Source organism: Saccopteryx leptura, chromosome 2, assembly GCF_036850995.1.
Source record: "Saccopteryx leptura isolate mSacLep1 chromosome 2, mSacLep1_pri_phased_curated, whole genome shotgun sequence".
NCBI lineage: Eukaryota > Metazoa > Chordata > Mammalia > Chiroptera > Emballonuridae > Saccopteryx > Saccopteryx leptura.
In genome coordinates, this window is record NC_089504.1 from 46,518,485 (window position 1) to 46,544,748 (window position 26,264).

Genomic DNA, 26,264 nt, shown 5'->3' on the forward strand with positions numbered 1-26,264 from the left:
TGTTCTAGGTCAGTGCTCTTTTAGTTAATTCTGGGGAGAGATAATAACTTTCACTAAATTCTTAAAAAGGGCCCTGGCCGGTTGGCTCAGCGGTAGAGCGTCGGCCTAGCGTGCGGAGGACCCGGGTTTGATTCCTGGCCAGGGCACACAGGAGAAGCGCCCATTTGTTTCTCCACCCCTCCGCCGCGCCTTCCTCTCTGTCTCTCTCTTCCCCTTCCGCAGCCAAGGCTCCATTGGAGCAAAGATGGCCTGGGCGCTGGGGATGGCTCCCTGGCCTCTGCCCCAGGCGCTAGAGTGGCTCTGGTCGCAACATGGTGACGCCCAGGATGGGCAGAGCATTGCCCCCCTGGTGGGCAGAGCGTCGCCCCATGGTGGGCGTGCCGGGTGGATCTCGGTCGGGCGCATGCGGGAGTCTGTCTGACTGTCTCTCCCTGTTTCCAGCTTCAGAAAAATGCAAAAAAAAAAAAAAAAAAAAAAAAAAATCTTAAAAAGGGGTTCCTGGTTCAGAAAAGTCTTAAGTATTATTCATCTACTTCAGTGTTTTTCAACCGCCGGTCTGCAGGCTGGTACCAGTCTGCTAGAAACTTTGTGCCAATCCATGAAAGAGTTAAACATCAGATGTTGTATGTATATTACAGTCCCAATGACCTTAGTCACAGTTGCTTATACTTGGTGATGGCCACTTATCAGCCTGTGTCCTTGATGAAAATACTATTGAGGTTGTCTTAGATGTTTTGGAACTTGTAGACTCACTCGAACAACCTTTTGAATGGTGCAGCACATTTACAAGTCATGCGCAACAGACAAAAAGCATTCAGATGAATTTATGTAGTATCCAGTGCATTGTACGTGGAGTTTGGAAATCAAGTACTAGTTTGTACTGTTACTCTGTTATGCACAGTAAGATAAAACTTTATTTGTTGCGTGTTTCCATTCCTATCCTTCTAGATCACACTAGTTCTCAAGTGTAAAATGGTGGAAAACCACTAATTGACATTAGAGATCATAATGGTGCAATGATCATTTTATCAATAAGACACCAAGCCCAAGGAGGTTGGGTGCCTCTGGTCATATATTTGCATAGGTAATGGCATTGGGAATTAGATCATGGCTCTGGGAGTGTGTTATCATTCCTGTAACTGACTTAAAATTATTGGGTTCATGTTTAGAAAATATTTAAATGTAGTTATGCTAACCGTCACTGTATTTAATGTAAGGTGGTGTCTTTGTGTATGGGTTTTTTCCCATATGAAAGAGAGAGAGATATGAGAGAAAGGTGAGAAGCATCAACTCATTGTTCATTGATTATGTCTCCTATGTGCCTTGACCGAGGGGCTTCAGCCGAGCCAGCAACCTCTTGTATAAGCCAGCGACCTTGGGCTCAAGCCAGCAATCTTGGGCTTCAAGCCATTGACCTTTGGACTTAAGCTAGAGACCATGGGATCATGGCAGTGATGCCACACTCAATCTGGATAAGCCTGTGCTCAAGCTGGTGACCTCGGGGTTTCAAACCTGGGACCTCAGCGTCCCAGATCGACACTCTATCCACTGCGCCACCACTAGTCAGGCAGTGTCCTTTTTTTTCCTCTGGTTGTTTCACTTGCCTAATTCGGGACCACCCATCACTTCACTTTTTTCCCAAATGGCCCTCAGCATTGGAGAGCATAGGAGAAAATAAGACGTAAGGCTTTCTTTGGAGAAAACTTTGTCTTTTTCTGAAATTTTATTTTTGAATATCACATTATCTCCCAGTGGCTCTTTAGGGACTATGGCAGCGTGGGGGTCAGGGTGATATACAGGGAGGGGTGAGAGAAGACCTGTCCCATACAAAAGCGGGCATCAGTGGAACTCTGATGGCACAGGCAAGCCTCATCTATAAAGAGTTGCTAGTGGCTGCCTCGCAGGGGGAGGGTTTAGGAACCAGAAACAGCAAGTCATGAGACATAACATAGCAAGCCTTTAGGAATGTCCTTCCCCTGAGTACTTTCTAGCAAGACAATAAATGCAGTATTAGTCATGCTCAACAAAGTTGCTTGTGGTTTCTCATCCCCCTCTTCACCTTTTATTATTATTTTTAATAGAGAAATACAATGGGTAAGTTGTGGAGATTAGGGCCCATGTGACAGGGTGGCAGTTACTCATGGTTCTTAGTATGTTGGGACCATGAAACTGATCTAGGCTTCCTATGAACTTGATCAGTCTCATGATAAGTGAAATTCATCAGACATAGGGACTAGGAGAAGGTATTTTCATCTAAATGTTATGATTTTATTTTGACCTGGTTTATGTCAAGGAGTTGCCTGGAAATAAAGGATAAAGCTGAGTTGAGTCACGTAAAATTTCAATATTCAGGCACAGTGGAAAAACACCAAAGTTTTCTTAAGCAGTTGCCTCAGCAGATTTACCTTTGGACAGAATTTCAAACCATGTACTTGAACACCAGTGTTGCGGTCATGAGACAGATGAACCCCTGAAGACAGGAAAGCCTGTCTGTTTCTAGCCTGTTAGCAGTGGTGTGTACCTGTAATACTGTAGGTGGAGGGCTCTGTTTATTGTGAATGCCCTGTCTCACCAGGGGGACGCTGGAGCCTCTGTGTGACTGGAGAAATGTTCAAGTTTTGTCACACCGTGATCACAGTGAATGTAGGGCATCTGTACTCTTAAAACGCGCGTGCGCACACACACAAAATAACACACATAAAAAACAGAACAGGTAGAGACTATGTTCTTCCAAAACCTTTTTTTATTTTTTTTATTTTTTGTATTTTTCTGAAGCTGGAAACAGGGAGAGACAGTCAGACAGACTCCCGCATGCGCCCGACCGGGATCCACCCGGCACGCCCACCAGGGGTGACGCTCTGCCCACCAGTGGGCGATGCTCTGCCCCTCCGGGGCGTCGCTCTGTTGCGACCAGAGCCACTCCAGCGCCTGGGGCAGAGGCCAAGGAGCCATCCCCAGCGCCTGGGCCATCTTTGCTCCAATGGAGCCTCGCTGCGGGAGGAGAAGAGAGAGACAGAGAGGAAGGACAGGGGGAGGGGTGGAGAAGCAAATGGGCGCTTCTCCTATGTGCCCTGTCCAGGAATCGAACCCGGGACTTCTGCACGCCAGGCTGACGCTCTACCACTGAGCCAACCGGCCAGGGCCCCAAAACCTTTTTTTAGACTTAGTTTGCGTTCTGTAATTAGATACTGTGATGCCCACCATTTGGAGCAGATTTTCCTAAATTTTATGTTCATTTTGGCCCCATAATTATTTGTCATTCCCTCTGGAATGCAGTAGGCAACAGCTCTGCATTGCTCGTCTTTCAGATAATGGGAGTTGGATGGAAGAGCCGTCAATACACAAATAATTCACTCAGGTCCTGACCCAGCCTTTAGTTTCAGGGCCTTGTGTTGCATTAGAAATGAGACCAGGGGCTAGAGAAAGAAGAGGAACAGTAACCTCTAAGTAGCTCTTCAAAAACATACTTTTAAAAAAGGTTTGAAGTACAGATTTGATTTTTTGCTGTAACCAAGGTCCTGATTAGGGGAATGAAGGTATTCTGAATTCATTGAAACAGTATTGTTAAATGATTACATTTATTGTCAGGTCTGAAGTTTTTTCTGTTTGCTTTACCTGGTGAAGGTGGGGGGAAGGGCAGGCTGGGATGTGGGGATTGATGCCTAAGGCAGCCCTTGGTTCAGTGCCTTGACTAGCCTGAGCATTGACTGCGTTTGTATATCTCCTACATGGCACGCTCTTTTCCGGGAGTCCTGACTGCGTCCCCTTTCTACACCCACAGCACGGATCAAGGTGCAAGAGCACACCGGTTTTTTCCGTATTTTGCATTTTTACTATGAAAAATTGATGTATACCTTTCACAGATGTATACACTTCACAGCCAGAGCTTCTGAGATGTGATCTGGTTGCCAAGTGGACACATATCCACACTTGTCCACTTCTACTTTTCTCAGTTGACAAGTGGGATCTCATTGGTTTGGGATCTCATTGGTTTTATGAGCAGAAAAACACATTTGTGGAAATGTCAGGAAGAATATGTGAATGACCAATTGGACTGCAGCAAAAAGTACAGCGTGGGCTGATGACTTAATTGGTACCAGGTGTCGGTGGAGAAGGCACACAGATGTGATGGGGTGCATCGTTACCTAATTGTTTTAATGTTCACCAAGAAGTTAATTGTCAGTGTAGAGTGTGCTAGCAAATTAGGTTCCCACTGCCTCAGCGTAAGGGAGGATAAATGAGGTGTCATGAGTTTCCAATCTGTACCTCTGACACAAACACTTTTCCTGCGGGGAGGAGAAAGTTCCCTAGGGGAATCAGCATGGCAGCTAAAGAAATCCATTTGAATAATGTACATTATTTTCACATTAGGGAAACCTGTCTAGCTTTTGCTGTATCCATGAGTGGTTTTTCCTTTCAGATTTGCTGCTGGTGGCTTCAAGCAAGGTTGAGATTTGGTTGGCAGAAGAGTTGCTTTGAGGTCTCAGAATAGATGAGGGATATATGAAGGCTTTGTAACAAGTGTTCTGATAGTACTGACAATGTAACGTTTCATTAAACTTGCTTTCTTTCATATTTTCTGGAGTTTACCTTTCAAACTAGCTCAGCATACATGAACAACTATTACTGTTAAATTGCTAAAATAAAAGTACAATTCTTGGAATAAGACTCTATAAAGACTGGTTTTATGCATATTGAAGCAGCTGGGTTTCTTGACCTTAGTCTTGAGTGGGTAATCGGAGCGTGAAATGGAAACAACTTTGTCCGGAATGGTCAGAACATAAAGGTAACAAATACAAAGTCCAAATCTTGACGTTTTCTTTTGATTTGACTGAGCACGCTCTGAAGTTCAACAGACTTTTTCTTTTACTAACATAGTAAGTTCTTACATGAAGATATAGTTTAACAATTACTTGGGATGTTAACCTTTCCTGTATTTTAAGAGAATATATTGTCTGCTTCTACTCAGTAGGTTCAAACCTCTATACCAACTAGTGAAGTTGATTCCATTGAACTATAGCAAAGAATGTTCCTGGTATGTGTTTTTACAAAGCATGGTTCATCCAGTTAGGAGACTGCTCTGGATTTGAAGCAGTGCACACCGATTGTAATATTGGAAGATCTGCTGTTTTTTTTTCTTTCTCTGAGTAGCTCCTTTGCTCATTGTAATTAGTGTTCTTAAAAGTCACATTACTGTTCGTGCAGGAAGTGACCCTCAGAAGCATATATTAGTCATAGCAAACAGTTTCCCTGTTCTCATTGAAAAGACCCATTGAGATTTTATGTTCTAAAGAATTACAGGTTTTTCTTCTTAAGGAATGTGCTTTCTCTGTTCTTGCACCTCATCTAGTCATTTCATGTGTGTTTCAATGTAAAATGGAGAGAAAGTTGTGCCTGTTGGGCACATGGGTCTTCTGGACCCTTTCTGTCTGGTACTAAGTATTCCAGGGGGTTCCTTTTTCTTGAGAGACAGGTCGGATATGTATCTCCCTTTATCATTTTACTTGGCTCTATACCCGTGTGCACAACATGAAAGGTGCAGAAAATAGTCATGGTTATAGAGTTTTAGTTTGTTTTGAAATCATAATGTATTTTCAGATCTTGATTTGCCCAGACTTAAATATCCCTCCTGGGCTGCATAAAACTCTTATTTTGAGTTCTTATAGAAGACATAAGGTAAATAAGAAGATTTTTGTTGTTGTTGTTCTTAAAATTTTAAAATGAAAATGTATATCCAGTCTGGAAATCCCAGTCCTCAGGACATTTGTCGTAGAAGTCTGCTCGATAATTATAGTGTTTGAAAAATTCTGGCAGATATTTAAATTTTACCAGCTGCAAGGTGAAATAAAACATTGAGTTTCTTGGCAAGAATTAAGAGTATATCAGTCAGTGTGGTAACATAAGTTCTTATGCTGATCAAAAAAATAAAACTGATTCATAATTAAATATTTATTTGGAAAGCAAGTATTGGAAAGATGGATTTTTTTTGAATGCTGTTTGGTAGATTAAAAGCTTTCAAAATAGGGACTCTGGGAGGAAAGGTCTGTGGGATTACTCTCAGCCCTGGTTGCCATCACATGGAACTTCCTGGGGCTGTGGGCCTGGACTGCTTTGTTCTCTGCTGAGTTCTTTCGTGTGTAAATCTTGGGTTATAAATGGAAGGACTCATGAATACAAATGTAAGGATTTGGGACTCTTTTTAGGTCAGTTAAAGTAGGCTGTTAAATATTCATTTTTCAATTTTATGCTCATATTTTTGGTATTGTGGACAACCAAATGAAGGAGCTGTGGTTGTGTGTGTGTGTGTGTGTGTGTGTGTGTGTGTGTTCAGGAGGTGAATAGAGAAACCATGCAGCATATATTAGGCATTATTCTGTCCTTAGAATGTTAAACTTCATTGGCTAAAGAGACAGTGTGACTTGTAAGTGGTAACTATTGAATATTTGGGTACAAGTATTCAGGTACATAAATTGAGTTCAAAAATCATTCTTTGCCTGACTAGGCGATGGCACAGTGGATAGAGCATCAGACTGGGATGTGGAGTACCCAGGTTTGAGACCCCGAGGTCACCAGCTTGAGCGCGGGCTCATCTGGCTTGAACAAAAAAGCTCACCAGCTTGGACCCAAGATCGCTGGCTTGAGCAAGGGGTTACTCAGTCTGCTGAAGGCCCACGGTCAAGGCACATATGAAAAAGCAATCAATGAACAATTAAGGCGTCACAACGAAAAACTGATGATTGATGCTTCTCATCTCTCTCCGTTCCTGTCTGTCTGTCCCTGTCTATCCCTCTCTCTGACTCTCTGTCTCTGTAAAAAAAAAAAAAAAAAAAAATCATTCTTCTGAGAGAGGTGGTACTTCGACTTAATGAGAAGAGCTTGACTTGAGGCAGATCTGCGTCCCCTCTCTGGGCATCCTCCAGATAAAAGGATGGGGGTAGGGGGATGAACAATATGTGTTTTAAGGTTGCTTTGGCCTCTTCAAAGGTTTGATCTTTTGTGTTTTCAGAATGCATGACTTAACTTTTTAAATAATAACATATCGAAGCAGCCTAGTTTTGTTCTTTTGCCAGGCCCCTCTTCTTAAATGCTGTTTCAGTGTTCGTGTGAAATGTGATTCTCCTCCCTTATCCTACTCCAAATCTAACAAATCAAGAAATAGCCCTAAATTTTGAAGGATCCAGAGGATACTCAGTTAATACCCAGGTATAATCACTTCATTCTTAAAATATACATGAACTGGCTCATAATGATCATCAGAATGACGGTGTTCCTCCTGAGCCATTAGATGGTATGGGGAAAAACCCAGCAGGAGAGGAAAAGACTTGTGGTATCATGAGATGCCCAGCAGTACCCAAGAAGTCACTTCTGGTTGGGTTCCTAGGGAGCAAATGAAGGAACCTTGTGGTCACCTCTGCAGTAGTTATCCAGAAGGTTGTTGTTGCTGACATGAAGTTCATTAGACTGGAACTATATATTGGCTTAAATTAAGAACAGTAATGAAGGCAGCATTGGAGCTGGGAGGATGTCAGAGGTGATTACACACAGAAAACCATCCATGGGGACAAAGGTAAAAGGAAGTGGTCCGCTTTTGGTGGGGCTGCAATGTAAGCCAGGAATCCCTCCCTCTTGACTGGTAGGCCTCTCCAGCCCACACTCCTTGCTGCCTTGTTTTGAGTAAGTTTTACAGGACCAAAGATGTGGTAGGATGTTTTGTTTCATAACTTGTCTGAGTCTGCTATTTGAATGGGGCCAATTTTTACATAAGCAGGGGGTGCCAATGACTAACCCTGTACAGATTTATAGTAACCCTTTGGAACTTTTTCAGAAATGCATTCAATGTGTAGGTCCATGTAAGCTGCTCAAGCGGGAATTGCAGTAATAACTTTTAAAAAAAATTTTATTTTTCCGAAGTTAAAAGTGGGGAGGCAGTGAGACAGACTCCGACATGTGCCTGACCGGGATCCTCCTGGCATGCCCACCAGGGGGCGATGTTCTGCCTGTCTGGGGCGTTGCTCTGTTGCAACCAGAGCCATTCTAGCGCCTGAGGTAGAGGCCATGGAGCCATCTTCAGCACCCGGTCCAACTTTGCTCCAATGCAGCCCTGGATGTGGGAGGGGAAGAGAGAGACAGAGAGGAAGGAGAGGGGAAGAGGTGGAGAACCAGATGGGCGCTTCTCCTGTGTGCCCTGACTGGGAATCGAACCCGGGACTTCCATGTGCCGGGCCAGCACTCTACTGCTAAGCCAACCAGCCAGAGCCCAGTAATAACTCTTAACCTGAAGACAGGGAGGCCTCAGAACTTGACATGCTTACAAGTCCAGCTCTAGGAATGCTGTTGTTTCTAACAAAAATTGTATTGTTCTCACAGAAGTGTTGTTTACTTTTATGTTTGCAGTACAACTCAACATCATAAAAAAAAATAAGATCATTCAAAGCTGTCTTTGAATGGCCACATACGTGGTCCTGGTCTGTTGGCTCAGTGGTAGAGCATCGGCCTAACTTATGGATGTCCCAGGTTCGATTCCTGGTCAGGGCACACAGAAGTGACCATCTGCTTCTCCATCCCTCTACTTTTCCCTACTCTCTCTCTCTCTCTCTTTTCTCTCTCTTTTTTCTCTCTCTCTTTCTTTCTCTCTCTCTCTGTTCTTCTCCCACAGCGATGGCCCATTTGGAGCAAGTTGACCCCAGGCACTGAGGATGGCTCATAGTGTGGCCTTGCCTCAGGTGTTAAAATAGCTCAGTTGCCAAACAACAGAGCAATGGCCACAGGTGGGCAGAGAATTCTCCCTGTAGGGGGCTTGCTGGGTAGATCCCTGTTAGGGCACACGTGAGAGTCTGTCACTCAGCCTCCCTGCTTCTCACCTAAGGGAAAAGAAAGAATAGCCAAGTTATTTGGATGCCCAGTGCTAGGGACAGCAGAAGGGCAACAAAGGCGAAATGACAAGAGACTTTAAAATTACCAATGGACACCAACTCTAGGTTCTGGGCATGGGGGCAGATAGAAAGTTGATACAGCCCTGTCCTTAAATGTATCTGCTCAGTCTGGAAGAGGACACTTTGGGGCTGATACAACCTATAACAGGTGTATTTGGACACATTTTATGTTTCAGCACAAAGGGCTACTTCTTACCTTGGCTCAGCTTTTCTAAGTGCACCTTTAGCACTTGCAAAACTTTTGTTAAGTCTCTGTAGTTTGTCAGGCAGCATGGGTCTGGGTTGGAGGGGTTCATTTATAGCAAACATTTGCCAAGGTAATGAGTTCAGGGATCCAGGCAGCTCACCTTTCAGTCCCCCACCCTGTGCCAGAGACATTACCTTGAGTGTCTGTATTATTGCATTGGCATTGGCCCCTCCCCCTGTTTCTCTGTAGGCCTCGTGGCATTTGTGTAGCTTGAACAGTCATGAATGAGAAACTCGGCTCATGTCAGTCAGCCTCTGATGTGGGGAAAGAGGCTTCAGATTGCTTTCTGGTTCCCAGCTTTTATTTCCTCCTGCATGTGGTTGAGCTGTGGGTGCCCCTATGGTGGGGTCCGCAGTTGTCACCAGGGAGCTTTGGGAACCAGCCATCAGGTTGATTACTGCAGGCTAGTTAGGAAGGAATACTGGTGGTGGTTAAAAATGTGCAGAAAAGATTTGCGGCTGGTGCATACGATGGCAGGAGAAGTGGTCTAATGCAAAGATTTTCCTCAGACTTTCCTAAGTTGTGGCAGAGAAAGGTAACATGATTGTCTGTTGGCCCTGGGCACCCTCCTTCCTTCTCCAACATCTTTCAAAAATCAGGGTTGTCTGCTTTGTGAAAGGAGGCTTTTGCACAGCTTGTTCAGCATTGTTCAAGGCAGTAACACATCACTGAACAAATTGCCCCCTTGCATATGCTAATCTGGCACTTAAAATAACTCATTGTAACATGTTCTGATGCGTTAGCCTAGAGGAGATGAGAACTGACGGGCTGTCAGATCATGCCATGTGACCCCCCCAAATATCTAAAATGCTTCTTTTCTTCGGGTCAACAACTTGTACTCGGCACATGCGAATGAATCCTGTGTGGTTTGTGGAAAAGATTAGTCCTCATTCCTGCTTTTATGTGTGGGAACTGGCCTGGCTGTTGAACATTCACTGGCTGAAATTCCCTCTTTGGGTCTTAAATTTCCATGCTTTTGGCGAGGAACATCAAATCTTATTTTCAACAATAAATTACAAGAATTCAAAAGGCGTTTCTTCATGGTTGCTGTGGAAAGTGTTGATTTGTCTTTTAGGAAACCATGCTGCTAATCCCACCTATTCTCTTTGTGGTTTTTTTAGAGCTGTCCACACTGAGTATTGCAGTCACGGAGTAAGTCTAATAGAGTAACCTCAGGTTTTACTCAGGCCATTCACATTCTTGACCAGGAAGTCACAGTGGGAAAGAATAAAAATACATCCACATAGAAACAGCAGGCTCCCATTTCTCCAACAGTTAACGGAATGGAGTAGCGCCTGAAGGATAGTTTGATTGCATAGTCAGGGTCTCCCCTTTTAAAGCACTTGAAGTTCTATAAATGCTTGCCATCCAAGTCTTCAGAGGAGATGAATTAAATGGAATGAAAGGCAGTGTAGGCATCACCTTTCCGAAACAGCTATCACATTCAGGTTGAGTTTTCATGTGTACAAAGAGATCCGGGAAGAAATCTTTGATTAATTTTTTTGTCTTGCAGAGTAATTCCCTCCTGGTCCCAGACAGTCTAAGAGGCACAGATAAACGCAGAAATGGGCCCGAGTTTTCCAACGACATCAAAAAAAGAAAGGTGGATGATAAGGACTCCAGCCACTATGTAAGTAAATAGAGAACTTGAAATAGTGTTTGTTGCTTACTTGCTTATTTTCTTATGTGCGGGTACAGACATGCTCTTAAGATCGTAGTGATAATACACATCCCTTAAAATAATGCTATAAAGAAGATAGATTCTTACATTACAGGATTTTATTTCCCTCTAGAACTGTAAATTATGCTTCTGCCAGGCTCAGTATTGAGTGTTGGGCTCCCTGCCTTCATTACTCTGAAGCGGGGATTAGGAATGCAGGCTGGCCTCATGGTGTCATGGTGTGCGGACGGCGCAGCTGCACAGGGCCCCGTGTGGGAAAGGGGCCTGTCTCACTCTTGCATCTAATGCTCCACTTTCAGCCTTCTTCACATCCTCAATTTTTAACAAGGTCTTGCATTTTCATTTTTTCCTGGGCCTTGCAAATTTGGTGGGGTATGCTGCTAAAAATGATCAGGGTAAGATTTGTAGTGTCACGAAGTACCTTTTGGATGCTCTTGTGATAGTATATTCAGGCTGTTTGGTCTTCAGGCAGAGTTTACCCTCTTGCATAGCAAGCAGTTGAGTGGTAATAATGGAAGAAGTATTAGAGGTGTATAACTGAGGTCCTGCAGGTGAGGTCGCGTGACTGGTTGATGGGGTGAGGACTGTTGACTCAAAGCTAGCTGAAACCGCATTCACGGGGAGAGCATACCACGCCAAATGCTTGTTGGTTCTGTTCTTGGCATCAGAAACATTTCAGCTGACAGATAACTTGGAATTTCCTTGTGTGTTCCCAAGTGTCTGTTTCAAGACGGACACATTCTCAGGAATAATATGAGAGTAGAAAGCTGAACCAGGCCACTTCCTGTTGCTTCTGGAGGAAGAAGTGTCTCCCTCTGGCTGACTGGTGTGCAGGCCATGTGAAGTTTACCCACTAGGCATCTCTGCCTCCCACTGGCTGGCTCACGCCTGTAGCTAACAGTGGGTAGCGTTTCTTGAGCAATAGCTCAAGTTAGTTTCAGCTGCTGGGTGCTTTTACATGGATTGTTTCATTTAACTCTAAGACAACTCTGTGAATTTGGTGCCATCGCCTCCACTTTATAAAGAAACTGAAGCACAAAACTTGTAAGTGATTTGCTTAAGGTTAGAGTTAGTGGCTGAACCTGGAGGCAGTCTGACTCCAGAATCCATCTCTTAATCACTATGCTAGGATTCCCAAACTGAAACTTAGGAGGAAATATTTTGTCAGAGGTCCTTTGAATTCATCTACACTTTGTGCTATAATATCCTAAGAAACAGGTTTTAGGTCCTCCCCAGCCCAAGCCTTTTAGCACATAATATTTGCCCCTTATCTTTTGCCCAGAGCTAGTGTCCCATACGGGTACTTTTATATACAGCCTCAATTGTTAGTTAACATGCTAGAGAGAAGGTCCATGATATGAGGAAGAAATTTGCTGATACAATTCCAAGTTGTTTCTGCTTGTGTGTGCAAGTTATTTAATCACGGGTGAGCTACAATCCATAGCTCAGCATGACTGCTTTGTAATGGGCATGTATGTCTAGTTTTATAGATGGTTGAGGGTGATGTATTGAGGTGATGTAGATTGTAGAAGAATCTGGGGCAAAGGCCTCAGACCCTTAACAGGCATATACTAGCATATCAAGGTTTATGCTTGCAGATGGGTTTAGTACAAAGTTAAGATTAAAATTACAGAATACTTAACAGATTCACTTCAATGTCCTATTGTAATAAATTAGTTGTTTCCTACTTTTTGCCAGTTTGATTGATATATATATATATATACTACATTAACTTTTTTTTTTTTACATTAACTATTTTTTAAAATACATTTTTTTTTTCTAAAAGGGAAACACTTTTAGCTTATATTTTTCACCACACCATCCTTGGGTTCTGTACATCTGAAAGCATTCATGGTTTTCTGTGGATTTTACTAATAGAAAGCAAATTTTCTTTACTATTAATATTTTCTTTTATTACATGAAAACATTTTTTAAAATGGACTATTTAGAATTACCCAGGCTTTCTCATTGGTTATAATTTTATGTTGTTAACTAGTGAACTGCATGATGCCTTTATAAGAGTGTCTAAAGTTACATATTATTGGAGAAAGTAAATTAAGTCTCCCACATATAATGCCCTAATTATGGTTAGAAAAAACACCTAAGCCTGACCAGTGGCGCAGTGGATAGAGGTCCCCGAGGTCGCCAGCTTGAGTGCGGGCTCATCTGGTTTGAGCAAAGCTCACCAGCTTGGACCCAAGATCGCTGGCTTGAGCAAGGGGTTACTCAGTCTGCTAAAGGCCCATGGTCAAGGCACATATGAGAAAGCAATCAATGAACAACTAAGGTGTCACAACGGAAAACTGATGATTGATGCTTCTCATCTCTCTTCGTTCCTGTCTGTTTGTCCCTATCTATCCCTCTTTCTGACTCTCTCTCGATGTCTCTGTGAAAAAAAAAAAAAAAAAAAAAATATATATATATATATATATGGTCTACCGGAAAGTTCTGTCCGTTTCTATCAAAACAAGTTTCGACACATAGTAAGCACATGTTTATTTGGCGCATGTGTGCCTCTCTATTTTTATCACTTAATGTATACATACTGACGTAGCAAATTAACTAAAACAAAGTTGATTCACGTTAGTCTTATGTGTGAAGCGATAGTGTACCCATGGCTACTGATAAAGTTCATTTACACCACTGTATTGTATATGAATTTCAACAAGGAAGAAATGCTACAGAAGCATGTAGAAGTTTATTGAAAGTGTTTGTTGAAGGTACAGTTTTTGATAGGACATGCAGAAGATGGTTCGAAAAATTCAAAACAGGTGATTTCGACCTTTCTGATAAGCCACGTTCTGGGCGACCATCTTTTATCAATGACGATGTTGTTAAGACCATGTTGGAGCAAGATCCTTTTCTGACAACATCGGAGATCACAGAAAGGCTTAATTCAGCTCACCAAACCATTTTGGACCATATTCGGAAGATAGGATTGGTGTGGAAATATATTATTTAATAAAGTTGATTGACGGTAAGAAAAATTTGTATTTTGTTTTATTCCAAAAACAGACAGAACTTTCTGGTAGACCCCGTGTGTGTGTGTGTGTGTGTGTGTGTGTGTGTGTGTGTGTGTGTGTGTGTGTGTAAATAAAGAAAAAAAAACAACCTAATGTTTTATTCCAAAAACAGACAGAACTTTCTGGTAGACCCCGTGTGTGTGTGTGTGTGTGTGTGTGTGTAAATAAAGAAAAAAAAACAACCTAAGATGTGACTTTACCCCTTTGAATAGTGAGTTTTTAAATGCTCTCTGACCCCCGGGAGTGAGGTTTTTTTTTTTCCAAAAAATAAAATTAGTTCTATTTACAGTTTTATTAACTTAAATCATGTTTGTTTGATAACCAATTTATGGAAACAAGAAGAACATACATTTGCTTTTTTTAAATGTTACCTTACGCATTTTTAAAATAAAAATTTTTGTTATCTGATGTTGAGGAGGCACGAGGACGTAATGAATGTTCGTACTCAAAGGGTTAAAATGCAAGGTAATGTGTTGGAGGGGATAAATGGTGGTAGAAGGAGACTTGACTTGGGGTAGTGAACACACAATACAGTGTACAGATGTCGTTTTATAGTATTGTATACCTGAAACCTGTATAATTTTGTTAACCAGTGTCAAGCCAATAAATGCAATCAGAGGGCAAAGCGTTTTTTTTAGTGTAACTTTCTAGGCTGGACTTGTATCCCACAGAAGGCCAATGTGGTTAATATTTGCACTGTAATAATACTTTTCAAAAATTATTTGTATATCATTAATTAACAATGACATCAGTGAAAGGACTGGTTAGATTATAAATCACTGGCCTACTTCTTTTTGAGAAATAGGACCCATTGCAATACCTACTTTTTCCGTATGGTCATCGTATCACTTTGCACTAGCAGTGGTCGGCAAACTCATTAGTCAACAGAGCCAAATTATCAACAGTACAATGATTGAAATTTCTTTTGAGAGCCAGAGCCAAACTTTTTAAACTTAAACTATATAGGTAGGTACATTCCTTATTGAGGTAGCGCCCGCATGTGGTATTTTGTGGAAGAGCCGCATGTGCCTCGCGAGCCACAGTTTGCCAACCAGGGCACTAAAGAACACCAGGTCTTTTGGCTAAGAAAGTTAAGTATTCTTTATCAGCTAGCCTCAAACTTGTAGGACTGATCACATCATTAAATTGGACAGTTCTCTGAAGCTTTTTCAAACTCAGTGCAACCTTGGAGTTTCCTCTGATTACCAAATTGTCTGACTTTATGAAGAGACAAAGCGAGAAGCCCTGCCGCAGGCTGGTGGTGCCCTCCAGATCCTGCCATCCTGCCTGTTCCTTCTGTCTCCAAAAATATTCCAAGCTGATTGCTAAAGACGTTTATTCTTAACATGAGGTCAGATCTTGGTATGTTATTCCAGTCAGTAACTAGCTTTGTTGTTTTTAGTTTTTTGTTTGCTTTGTTTTATTTTTTGCAGTTATCAGTCATCCCATGGGAACATGGTTTGAGTTTGTCTATATAATTATTAAGTGTCTATGAACATCAGATTTGTTGGCTATCTTCAAGGTTATACACATAAAAGCAGTGACATGAAATTATGTTCTTAATTTGAAATCCAATGGGAAAAGACCTCTGATACAATGCGAATTTCATATTAGAAGGGAGATTCGGCTTGCAAACATTTATTGAGCCCTTACTATGTGCCAAGCCTCCACTGCGGCTGATTATATAACTGGTATGCTATTGCAACAGAATTCCTGCCCGGGACTTTGTGTAGCCTCGGGTCAGATAAGAAGGGGAGAAGGGGGATTAATTACTGGGGCTGGCATCTGGAAAGGAGCCTGTAGGCATATCTCAGGTATTTTTATAGTCTGCCCGATACCAAGAACTATAGAAGTTTAACTGGGCCTCAACCCTTTAATAAATGGTGTTAAAACATTTTTCCCCCCAGGACAGCGATGGTGACAAAAGCGATGACAATTTAGTTGTGGATGTGTCTAATGAGGTAACCATTCTCTTTATCACTTATGTTCAGATTGACTTGTGAGGAAAAAAGTGGAGCCCGCAGTATGTTGGTGTCTTGCACCTTTATACATTAAGAACTTAATGATTGTTCATGGATGGAACAATAATGCTCTGACTTGAACTTTTTTTTTTCTTTAAAAAAGAAAATCTGTTTCCTTCATTATTTTGGATTCCTGAATTGGGTTTCTGGTGCTCATTTTCTTCCTGTGCCCTCTGGGCAAAGTAATAAGCATGAAGAGGGATATGAGTGTTCTTAGATTTTTTTTTCTTTATGGTATCTAATCTGAGTGTATTTGCAAACACCATCCTTTTAATTTAAACAGTGTCTGCGCACGCCCTCGTGTCCCCTAAATCTGAAGGACTTTCAGCATTTCCTTTACTTTAAACAGTTAGTGTGGAAATAGGAGTGTGTAAGGGAAAGACCTGTCCCTTGTAAGCAAAATCATGGAAACTTTGCTTCTGCTTGTTGAGGACCCTTCTTCTCCAAGAGCAAGCCCTGCCCACTCGCCCAGGGAAAACGGGATCGACAAAACCCGCCTGCTAAAGAAAGATGCTTCCAGCAGCCCCGCGTCGACAGCCTCCTCGGGAAGTTCCACTTCTTTGAAATCCAAAGAAATGAGCTTGGTAGGTAATAAGAACTCTCACTTGCCTATTTATCAGTTGAGTTTTCTTTGTGGACCCTAATGTATTTGACATGTAGGGTTTTTACTGATTGAGAATATGTTTAAGTGGTCAGAAGCGACACTCATTCTTCTGTTATTTGTTCCCATACAGGGTTACTTTTCCCCTCATTTGTCTCTTTTGAGCCATGATTAGAGAGAAGCTTCCCTGTCTGTTACCTTCCTACTTGGGGGATATGTTCCTAGCACAGGCTCTCAGAAACTTCCCAGTTAGCAAATGGTTCAAACCTCTTAGGTCCTGAGAAGCCTTCGTTTTCTTAAGCTGTCTGTTTTTGCCTGGTTTTGACTGAACCACCCTGTAGGGGCACGTTGTGATCAGGCTGCTGGTCAGTTTGGTGATGTACATACACATGGCAGCACTGGGGGAACCCCGGAACTGGTAGAGCAGGGGTCGGGAACCTTTTTGGCTGAGAGAGCCATGAACGCCACATATTTTAAAATAAAATATAATTCTGTGAGAGCCATACAACGACCCGTGTACGTTATGCATTATCCAATAAAAATTTGGTGTTGTCCCAGAGGACAGCTGTGCTTGGCTCCAGCCAGCCGCAACCATGAACATGAGCGGTAGGAAATGAATGGATTGTAATACATGAGAATGTTTTATATTTTTAACATTATTATTATTTTTTTTATTAAAGATTTTCTGTGAGCCAGATGCAGCCATCAAAAGAGCCACACCTGGCTCGCGAGCCATAGGTTCCCGCCCCCTGGGGTAGAGGAAGGGCATGCCGCAGAGCCCGTTTCCTTTCAGTCATTCCGCAGACACTGTGGAGCATGTCATCCTTTACCTCACACTAACTGAGCTATAAGAACCCGGCCACTAATCCTTACACGTGTCTGTACTCATTATGCCATTTCTCTGATGGGGAGGGAAGCCTGAGGAACTTGCCAGTTTATATAGCCCGTCCAGTTCAAAGCCAGACAGAGCTGGGTGTCTCTCTAGCCCGAGTTCTTCCCTACTGCACCGAAGCACGTCTCAGTGAAAGGTTGAGAAGCACAAGGAGATGCTCTATAATCCTGCTATAGTCTTGTCTTCTGTACTAGGGGTCCACACTGATGATACAGGCAAGTGGGCAATGATGCTTAACTCCAAAGGGCTCTCTGTTCATTTTAGGCACATCTCTCAAACACACTGACGGCACAAGTCGAGGGATGCTGGTTTATGTTTCTTAAAATCAGCGGCTTTGCTGTCTCTCACCGTTAGTCTCATTCCTACTGCCTTTAAAGGCAAGATTGGAAAAGAGGTCTTCCCTCTGACATTCTTGGTGAACAGGCATTTGTTTCTGAGTGACCAGAAGCTTTCCTTTGGATGGTCATCCTTCTAACTTGGCCTACAGCCAAAGTCCACAAGCCTGATGGAAAAATACTTTTTAAAATAAAATCTGCGGAGGAAGAAGTGTGATTGTGTTCTCTGTCTTTAGCTAGCGTTTTAATTCTGGCAGGAAGAGGAAAGGTCAACATTTCTCGCTCACAATTTAATGCTGTCAACATTGTGTGGATTTATGAAAATTGGCTGAGGGAGTAGCTAGAAGGTGCCCAGTGTCCCAGCTGCTGTTGTGATAAATTGTGTAATATGGCTTGGATTAAAAATAATACTCATTTAATTTGTTTAATGATACCAGCATGAAAAAGCCAGCACGCCTGTTCTGAAATCCAGCACACCGACGCCTCGGAGCGACATGCCAACGCCGGGCACCAGCACCACTCCAGGACTCCGTCCAGGCCTCGGCAAGCCTCCAGCCATGGACCCCCTCGTTAACCAAGCGGGTAGGGCATCGCCTCTGGTGCTTTGTCTTGTTTTTCCCTTCTCAGCTAGATTCGTCATCTGTTCACATTGTGACGCAATTTCCCCGTGAACGTGAAATGTTCTTACCTCCTGCCTCCCTCCTTCCTAATCTCTGAAAAGCCATGATAAGAAACAGACGCTCATCCCTGGGTTTCAGCAGCTGCACCCTGTTCAATCTCCAACTGTTTACATTTGGTTTTCTTTCATTTCCAAATAATCCAAATCCAAGGGACTTCAATAACATTTCTGATAATTATTCTGAATATAAGCTCCTTCCCAAACTATCATTGTGTGTTTTGAGTTTGCTAATATTGACTGAAACAGCCCGTCTGGCCGGCCCAAGTGTGTTTCTTGCTTATTTAATTGGCTGGTTTTCTGCCGGCCCGTCAGGAATCAGAAACCTCTCCTTCAGCAGACATTGGGAGAGTTTCACTGGGACTCCAGCTTGTGAATAAACTCCTGATTTTCAGCTTGACCTTCCTCCCTGGGAAAGAAAAAGTAACATCCAGGGCCCAGAAGGAAAAGAGGCACCAGAATATTCCTTCTCAACCCGTGCTCTGGTTCCGTAAATCCAGGATCGGTTTGTATTTGGAGTTGGTCCCAGGGAATGGAAAGTTCGGACTGAAGGAGAAAGCTTGGATTTGATCAAGAACACCTTTTGAGTTAAGTCAGGTGATCAGGGAATGTCTGTGCCTCGGTTTGCGTTGTGTGAATTGGGTGCAGTTCTGCTGCTTAAATTCCCCCTGGCTACCCAGGGCCACCAAGGAGGAAATGTGTGGGCAGCGCGTCCCCTGGGGTCTGTTCTTTCCCAGAGGCAGGTTGAGCTCTGGGGAAGAAGGGATCCTTTGTACAAACTGAAGGTGATTAACCAGCCCCCAGCCTCCTCTCCTTTTCCTTCCCCGACTGAATGGCCCTCCAGCTGGATCTGAGTGGACAGTTGAGTCATGTGTGGCTTGTGCTTTCTTGCAGCAGCCGGCCTGAGGACGCCACTGGCAGTGCCCGGCCCGTACCCAGCCCCATTCGGGATGGTGCCCCACGCGGGCATGAACGGCGAGCTGACCAGCCCCGGGGCCGCCTATGCCAGCCTCCACAACATGTCCCCGCAGATGAGCGCTGCGGCCGCCGCGGCTGCAGTGGTGGCCTATGGGCGGCCCCCTATGGTAAGTGACTGTGGGAGCTCAGAGAGCCAGATGTGGGCCTGGGCGGCAGCCCCCATGCCTCGGAAACAAAGACTCAGTGTCCTCACAGTGCCCACCTTCGTCTTGTGTTCATCCACTTGCCACTTCATTCAGTTATGGCTGAACGCTCCTTGCTTTCCTGTGTTTGTGGATGAAAAAGGCAGTGTTTAGGAGCCACGTTAGCGGTTCAGAGGACATCTGGTTTTCTCCCACTAAAGTAGTTTTTTTTTTTTTGGAAGGCGATGAAATGACTCAAGTAGCTCACAGAAGCCTTTTCATTCATTTTCTTGAGGGTTTTTTTTTCCCCTTTAATTCTTAGGAGAAAATACTTGAGAAGCCATAACTTTTATTTTTCCATGCCTGTATTAGTTTATACCCCAAAGTGTGGCTTAGGTGTAAGAAGTGATCTAAGTGTAGCAGGCGGAAACACAAAGAGGGACTGAAATCCCAGGGTGCGTTGTCCCTGTGCCTCTGTGTGAACGGCTCGTTTTTGACCAGGAAGACGCAGGACTGCATGTGACGGGCAAAACTGAATGTGGGACCCTTGACTGTACCAGTAAATGGGGATAGATGATAACCCATAGCAAATAAAAGTCTGTAACTATTTTCTCATGGTTGTTTGAAGTCTGTCATGTGCATTTCTCTCCTCTCCCCTTGTAAAATAACATTACTGCCAGTAACTTGGAGTGAGAGTCAAGTTTATTGGTTCTTCCTTTATGTTGCACTAGGAGGGAAGGCACTGCAGTGGAGGGCAGGATAGTTTAAAGCCAAGTGGGCAATTGAGGGACTAGGTACTGTCATTAAGGTGCAAAACCATGTATGAATCCTTAAGGATTAACTCACACCAGTGGGGGAGATTTTGCCTGCTAGGGACATTCGGTAATGTCTAAAGATACTTTGATTGTCACAACTGGAGGATGCTTTGGAACTTAGAGGGTAGCGTCCAAGGATGCTGCTAAACGTCCTTCCTTCTGCAGGACAGCCGCCAACAGAGAACTATCTGGCCCACAGTGTCGATAGTGGCCGGGTTGAGAAATGCTGGCTGAGACAGCATACTGCTCTGTGTGCTTGCTTGGACAAGGCAGAATAACCTAAGTTCACAGGAAGTATTAACCATGAGAGGCTGGTTCATAGTGCACAAGAGATCACACTCCATTCCACCTCCCCCAAAAGAAGTATGCCCTGTAGTAGTTAGAGGTGGTTGTATTCCTTCTTGTATTATAATATTTACTTTGGAAAATGCTAGCACATGTTCCTGTTTATGTTGCTTTGGGAATCTATGAGTTTCCAGTGAGGAGTCTATAGAAATGTTCACAAAGTGCCTCCCCTGTATAATCCGAGTCTGAGATGCCTTACTTTGTTTCTAGGTTGGGTTTGATCCTCCCCCTCACATGCGAGTACCTACGATCCCTCCCAACTTGGCAGGAATCCCTGGGGGGAAACCGTAAGTACCTCTCTCTCCCTCCTCGGTTTTATTTTCAAGGCGGTAACTTAGTCATGGGTATTAGCAGACTAGAATTCCAAAGGGAGCACAGGCCTGGGCGTTTCCAAGGAGATTTCTAGTGTCTTTTCCTGGGGAGTGTTAACACTTGCTATAAATAAGCACCTTGTAGGTGTCATGCCTCTGTCTTCTCACTGTGGGTGAGCTCATGCATTTAGTTATTTCTGGCGAGAAACTGGGAGGCAGGGCGAGGAGGGCTGCAAGAACCAGGTGCGGTTGGCCCTCCTCCCTTGAGCCTTCTTCAGAAAGCGGCTCTGCCCGCTCTGTGGTTAGAGGGTCGCTGCAGGGGATTTTCAGCAGGACTGTGTTGTGGGCAGTGAGCTGTCACGAACTCTCGACATCTCAGAAATTAGAGACGTGTTGTCTCTGTACCCAGCTCAGTGCTACCTTTTCCTTTTGGTGGAAAAGGGAGTTGTGCAAAGGATATGTTGGCCTCCAAGCAGAGTTTTGCTGAGCACCTTGCTCTGCAGCGTCCGGAATTAGGAAAAGCAGAGCAGCTCTGTGGGAAGGCATGAAGGATAGATTCAAGGGCAAAAGAGCGTTCAGCATTCGAAAAACCCTGTTGGTTATTCCTCCAGAGTCAGTTGAAATCATTTGTTTCTTATAATGTTAGGCACTAGAAATGTGATTTCAAAGAATTCCTGAAGTTCTCAATTTTTGTATGAGGCAAAATTGAAATATGTCTTACTTCCCAGCAAGTTCTCTGCATTTCCCTGGGATAGAAGATGGCAGAAGGCTTGTTACTGTTTGATTTTCCTAAATAGGGATACATGTCGTGGGCTTTCAGTTTATTTCTGTTCTACCCTTTATCTTTGTGTGTTTATAAGGAAAACATAAATTAAAGTTGAAAGCCAACATTATTACTGCATGATTTTAAGTGGTCCATTCAACTGCCTGGTCATCTTTGTTTGATTCTGATTGGAGCCTTGTTTCAGCAAAACCAGGGGCATGAGGAAAAATGGAATTCTTTTTTTTTTTTTTTGCATTTTTCTGAAGCTGGAAACAGGGAGAGACAGTCAGACAGACTCCCGCATGCACCCGACCGGGATCCACCGAGCACGCCCACCATGGGGCGAAGCTCTGCCCACCAGGGGGCGATGCTCTGCCCCTCCTGGGCGTCGCCATGTTGCGACCAGAGCCACTCTAGCGCCTGGGGCAGAGGCCACAGAGCCATCCCCAGCGCCCGGGCCATCTTTGCTCCAATGGAGCCTTGGCTGCAGGAGGGGAAGAGAGAGACAGAGAGGAAGGCGCGGCGGAGGGGTGGAGAAGCAAATGGGCGCTTCTCCTGTGTGCCCTGGCCGGGAATCGAACCCAGGTCCTCTGCACGCTAGGCCGATGCTCTACCGCTGAGCCAACCGGCCAGGGCTAAAAATGGAATTCTTTATTCCCATCACCTGCTCTTAGGAAAGCCAAATTCTCTTACTGCAAACTTCGTGCATTATAGTATCTACTTCTTAGTAGTTGGATTGATGATGATGATGATGATGATGATATGAGGCTTTCCTCTACCCTAGGGACTAGTAGATTGAAGGTGACATCTAGGCCCAGGGAAGAGCAGGGTTGCAGAGCTGGACAGTGTTGCAAATGCTGACTTAGCTTGTAGGTTCCTTCCGATTAGATACCCATGAGCTGTTCTGCTGTGTGTGCTCTTGGGTGTGCTGCCCGCGGCCAGCCCAGGATGTCCTTGGGCACTTACGGGTTTTCTTTTATGTGTTTGCTAACAGAGTATCTGTGGTGTGGCCTGCTGCCTGGTGAGTTGATAAAGGGCAATGATAAAATAATAATAAAAGGCAGTAATTATTAGTCACTATGACTCTTTGGAGAAAGAATGGGCCAATAAAGCTAAATTCAGCCAACCATGAAAGAAAGCCATTTCAGAGTCTTTGGCTGGAGGTGTGCCCCGCTGCCAAGACCCTACTTTGAATGGGATATGTGAGGTCCTTGAGCGGGAATGTGGGCAGAGCTCTGAAATAGTGTTGGTCCTTATAGCTGGTGTGTAGGGGACGGTTAACAGAGACCCAGTTCCTTATCATTGTATTTGTGTGTGGCATGTGTTTGTATACAGTGTTGAGAGTGTTTGTATTCAGTGTTGTATGTGTTAATAATGTGATTAGACACAAGTTTAAACCTTCGGTGAGCAACTACTGGTGTCATGTTTTAGAGCCAAAATGTTCATGTGCTTGGCTTGTGAGCACCTTGGGTTTGTGTTCACAGCAGCATAAATAGGATATGAGGTGCTTAGGACAAGGACAGTGGGCTCAGTGACAAAGTTGTGAGAGGGTGCTTTTTTCTCCTTCCCCTCAGTCAAGTGGCTATTGGCTGTTGGTCTCTGGCTCTGAGCAGTCATTGCTAAAACTATTAAAATGTATTATTTTAGGATTCTCTTTCAAGTGTGAGGTGTGAGCATAGGATGTGAGCAGGATGGAGTTAATGTCAGAGGGCAAAATGAACTTCCCTTCGCCAGGATCTGGGTTCTCCAGGCTCACTCCCACATCAATCCATTAATTAGTAACTGTTCTCACCGGTTAGTGAAGTAATGCTGCCTGAGGCAGTGCCTCGCAAGCAGTGGTGATGACAGACCAGTTTTTTCCTAGTACTGCAGATTGATAGTCTTGTTACATACAACACAGGTGAATGGGGTAGGTGGTGGTGCGGGGTACAAATTATCCCAGTTTTTTAGTGCAAGAGTCATGAACTGACTGTGGTTGTACAAACTTTTCTCCCATGAGTGTATAATGGCAAATGTCTGCAGACCTCACTTTAAACAGCACTGGTCTGAGACACTTAAGAGAAAGGTGACAAATCAGTATGTTCTGAGTTGGATGAACAAAGTGAGAAAGGCTTTGCAAGTGTCATTCTCTGAGAAATACCAAGCAAAATATTTGGATGGCTATTCAAGGATGTTTGCGTGAGAATTGGGTGGCAAGCCTAGTGCTGGGTGCTGGGCATGCTCCAGGCAAGAGAACATTCACCTCCCTGCCTGGGGGGCCCACGGATAATGGTGGAGACCTTACAGGAACAATGACTACTTTAGTTATGGTTTTGATCAGTGATAAGTGCTGTGAAGACAGTGGTAAAGACTGACCAAAATTAGGAATGGCAGGGCTTCCTGTGGTGAGACGGGCACACTGAAAACTGAAGCTTGTGCAGGAAGGAATGAGCCCACAGGGAAAGGGGGCAGACAGGGTAGGTTGTTGGGAACAGAATGAGATACGCTCCCAACACAGGGAGCTTGGGGAATCATGTGCAAATGGATGACTGCCTCCTAAAAGTGGTACAGCCAGACAAGTAACGTTGGAGCTGGAGGTACCTTGAAATGCCTCCAGTGTAAGTGATCATTGGGGGCTCAAGTCTTCTCTGGGTAGCCTCACCAAGTGGCTGTGCACCTCTGACCAGGCGTGTCTAGGGATGGTCTAGGGACGGGGCCTCAGTGCCACCTGGAGCAGTCTATTTTCTCCAGCTGTGTGAAAACTCTTCCAGCCCTTGATCTGAGATCTGTCTCCCTGGAACTTTTACCCATCAATCCTGATTCTTTCCTCTATCCCCTGAGACCTCACAGAGTGCTGCTCATCCATCATCCCCACGACAGCTCTTCAGATATGTTTGGAGACCACCATCTGCCACGAGGCGTCTCTCCTGGCTGACTACGTCCATGCTTCAGCCCTATCTTGTAGGATGTGATTTCAGGTTCCTGTACCATCTGCTCACTAAAGTCTATAGTCCCCTCCCTCCTGTCCTGTCTTCCACAGATTTCATCGGGACTTGCTGCATAGGCATAGGGGACCCTATTGGCAGCTTACAGCCTAGTGATGGAGAGACAACATTAATCAAATAATCACACACAGAAAATGCCTAATTATAATTGACTTAAGAGCTGTGACAGAGAGGAACTCTTCTATGAAAGCTTGTGACAGGCTAGTCCCACGGTGGGGGTTGGGGTGAGGGTCAAGGAAGAATTCTCAGAAGTGTTTTCTGAGCTCATTAACCCCATAGGAGCAAGACATAAAACTCTAGGTGGAGGAACCAGCATATTCAAAAGGCCCTGTGGCCTACATTCTTTTTATCTTAGTGGGCTAGAGCAAGATGAATCATTTCACTATTCTGAACTTGGTTTTGGTGTTAAAGTCATCTCTGATCTCCAGTCGGGTTTCGCAGTTGACATGGTCGTTTTCTCTCTCCCACCAGTCTTCCTGAGTTCTCCATCTTTGTTGAAGGCATAATTCTCAATCTCTTTGACATCTCAGCCCAAACTTCAGCCTTTGTTTCTTCTTTATTTAACTCCCATTTTACCCAGCCTTTTAATTTGTTAAAATCCTCGCTTATTTTATGCCCATTTTGTCATTAGAACCCTTGATGAGTCTTCCCTTTCTAAAGTATTTTATCTGGTCTGATCCATTTCTTCCTCGGAGGTCTTCAGAAGCTGCACGTCGGCCCTGCTGTGGTATCCAAGGCCCTTGTGGCACTGTCACTCTAGCCTGCTTTTCTAGGCTCATGTCTGTGTTTGTATCTTGTGCCCTGGCCTGACGGAACAGCCACTTCCTCCTTGGTTCCTCCCTCGCTCCGACTGGCTCATTCTCCCCAGCCTTCTCCTCTTCCCGGAGCAGTGTTTTCTGTTCAGAGACCGCTGTAGTCGCTGCCTTCTTCAGGAGGCCGTGCTGATGACTTCCCATACGTGATTTCTCTCCAGTAGCACCTTGCGACATCTCGTGACACTTTGTCACACTTTGGCCTCCAGTAAATTCATGTCTATATGTCATTTCTGCCTGCTTCTTCCCCACTAGAGTCTCCTTTGAGCATAGACACTCAGCGAACAAATGTCTGCTGCCTTGACCGGGTGGGAGATGAGCCCAGGACTGTGGAGACCCCGGTAGTCAGCCTTCCCAAAGGAAATGAGTGTTTTGCATCTTAGAGTTAAGTGGTGCTTGGTTTATAACTAGTAAGTCCTGACTACTTGTTTCCAAACCCTCGATGTGAGATTTATTTAGTATTACTTGGCCGGCATCACTGATGAGAGAAATGTGGAAATTTAGTCAGGGTGACATCTCTTTGTCATACTTTAGGCCTTCTTCCTCCCACTCCCCCAAGATTTTGTCTAGCCCTGGAGCACTGCTTTTCTCCATAAGTACCGGGGCTGCGCTCCACCTGCCTCCCGTAGTAGCACCTAGAGGCCAGTGATAACTCAGACTAATAATAGTTTGGCATAAGATTCCAGCTTAGTTCCAGGTTCCTTCACCCTGTGTTTTAATGCTAG

The 26,264-nt window shown here is 44.1% G+C and overlaps 1 protein-coding gene across 3 annotated transcripts in view; it reads left to right on the forward strand.

Moving 5' to 3' along the window:
* The window catches only part of TLE1 (TLE family member 1, transcriptional corepressor), an 89,616-nt gene that overhangs the window by 47,871 nt on the left and 15,481 nt on the right, over positions 1-26,264 (forward strand). For 2 of the 3 annotated variants that reach the window (XM_066367929.1, XM_066367930.1), the window contains exons 9-14: positions 10,694-10,810; positions 15,792-15,845; positions 16,337-16,489; positions 18,171-18,315; positions 19,304-19,494; positions 20,880-20,956. In XM_066367929.1, coding sequence (XP_066224026.1) covers positions 10,694-10,810; positions 15,792-15,845; positions 16,337-16,489; positions 18,171-18,315; positions 19,304-19,494; positions 20,880-20,956 — 737 coding nt within the window. The remainder of the gene's footprint in view (positions 1-10,693; positions 10,811-15,791; positions 15,846-16,336; positions 16,490-18,170; positions 18,316-19,303; positions 19,495-20,879; positions 20,957-26,264) is intronic. The other variant, XM_066367931.1, reaches the window with a different exon arrangement.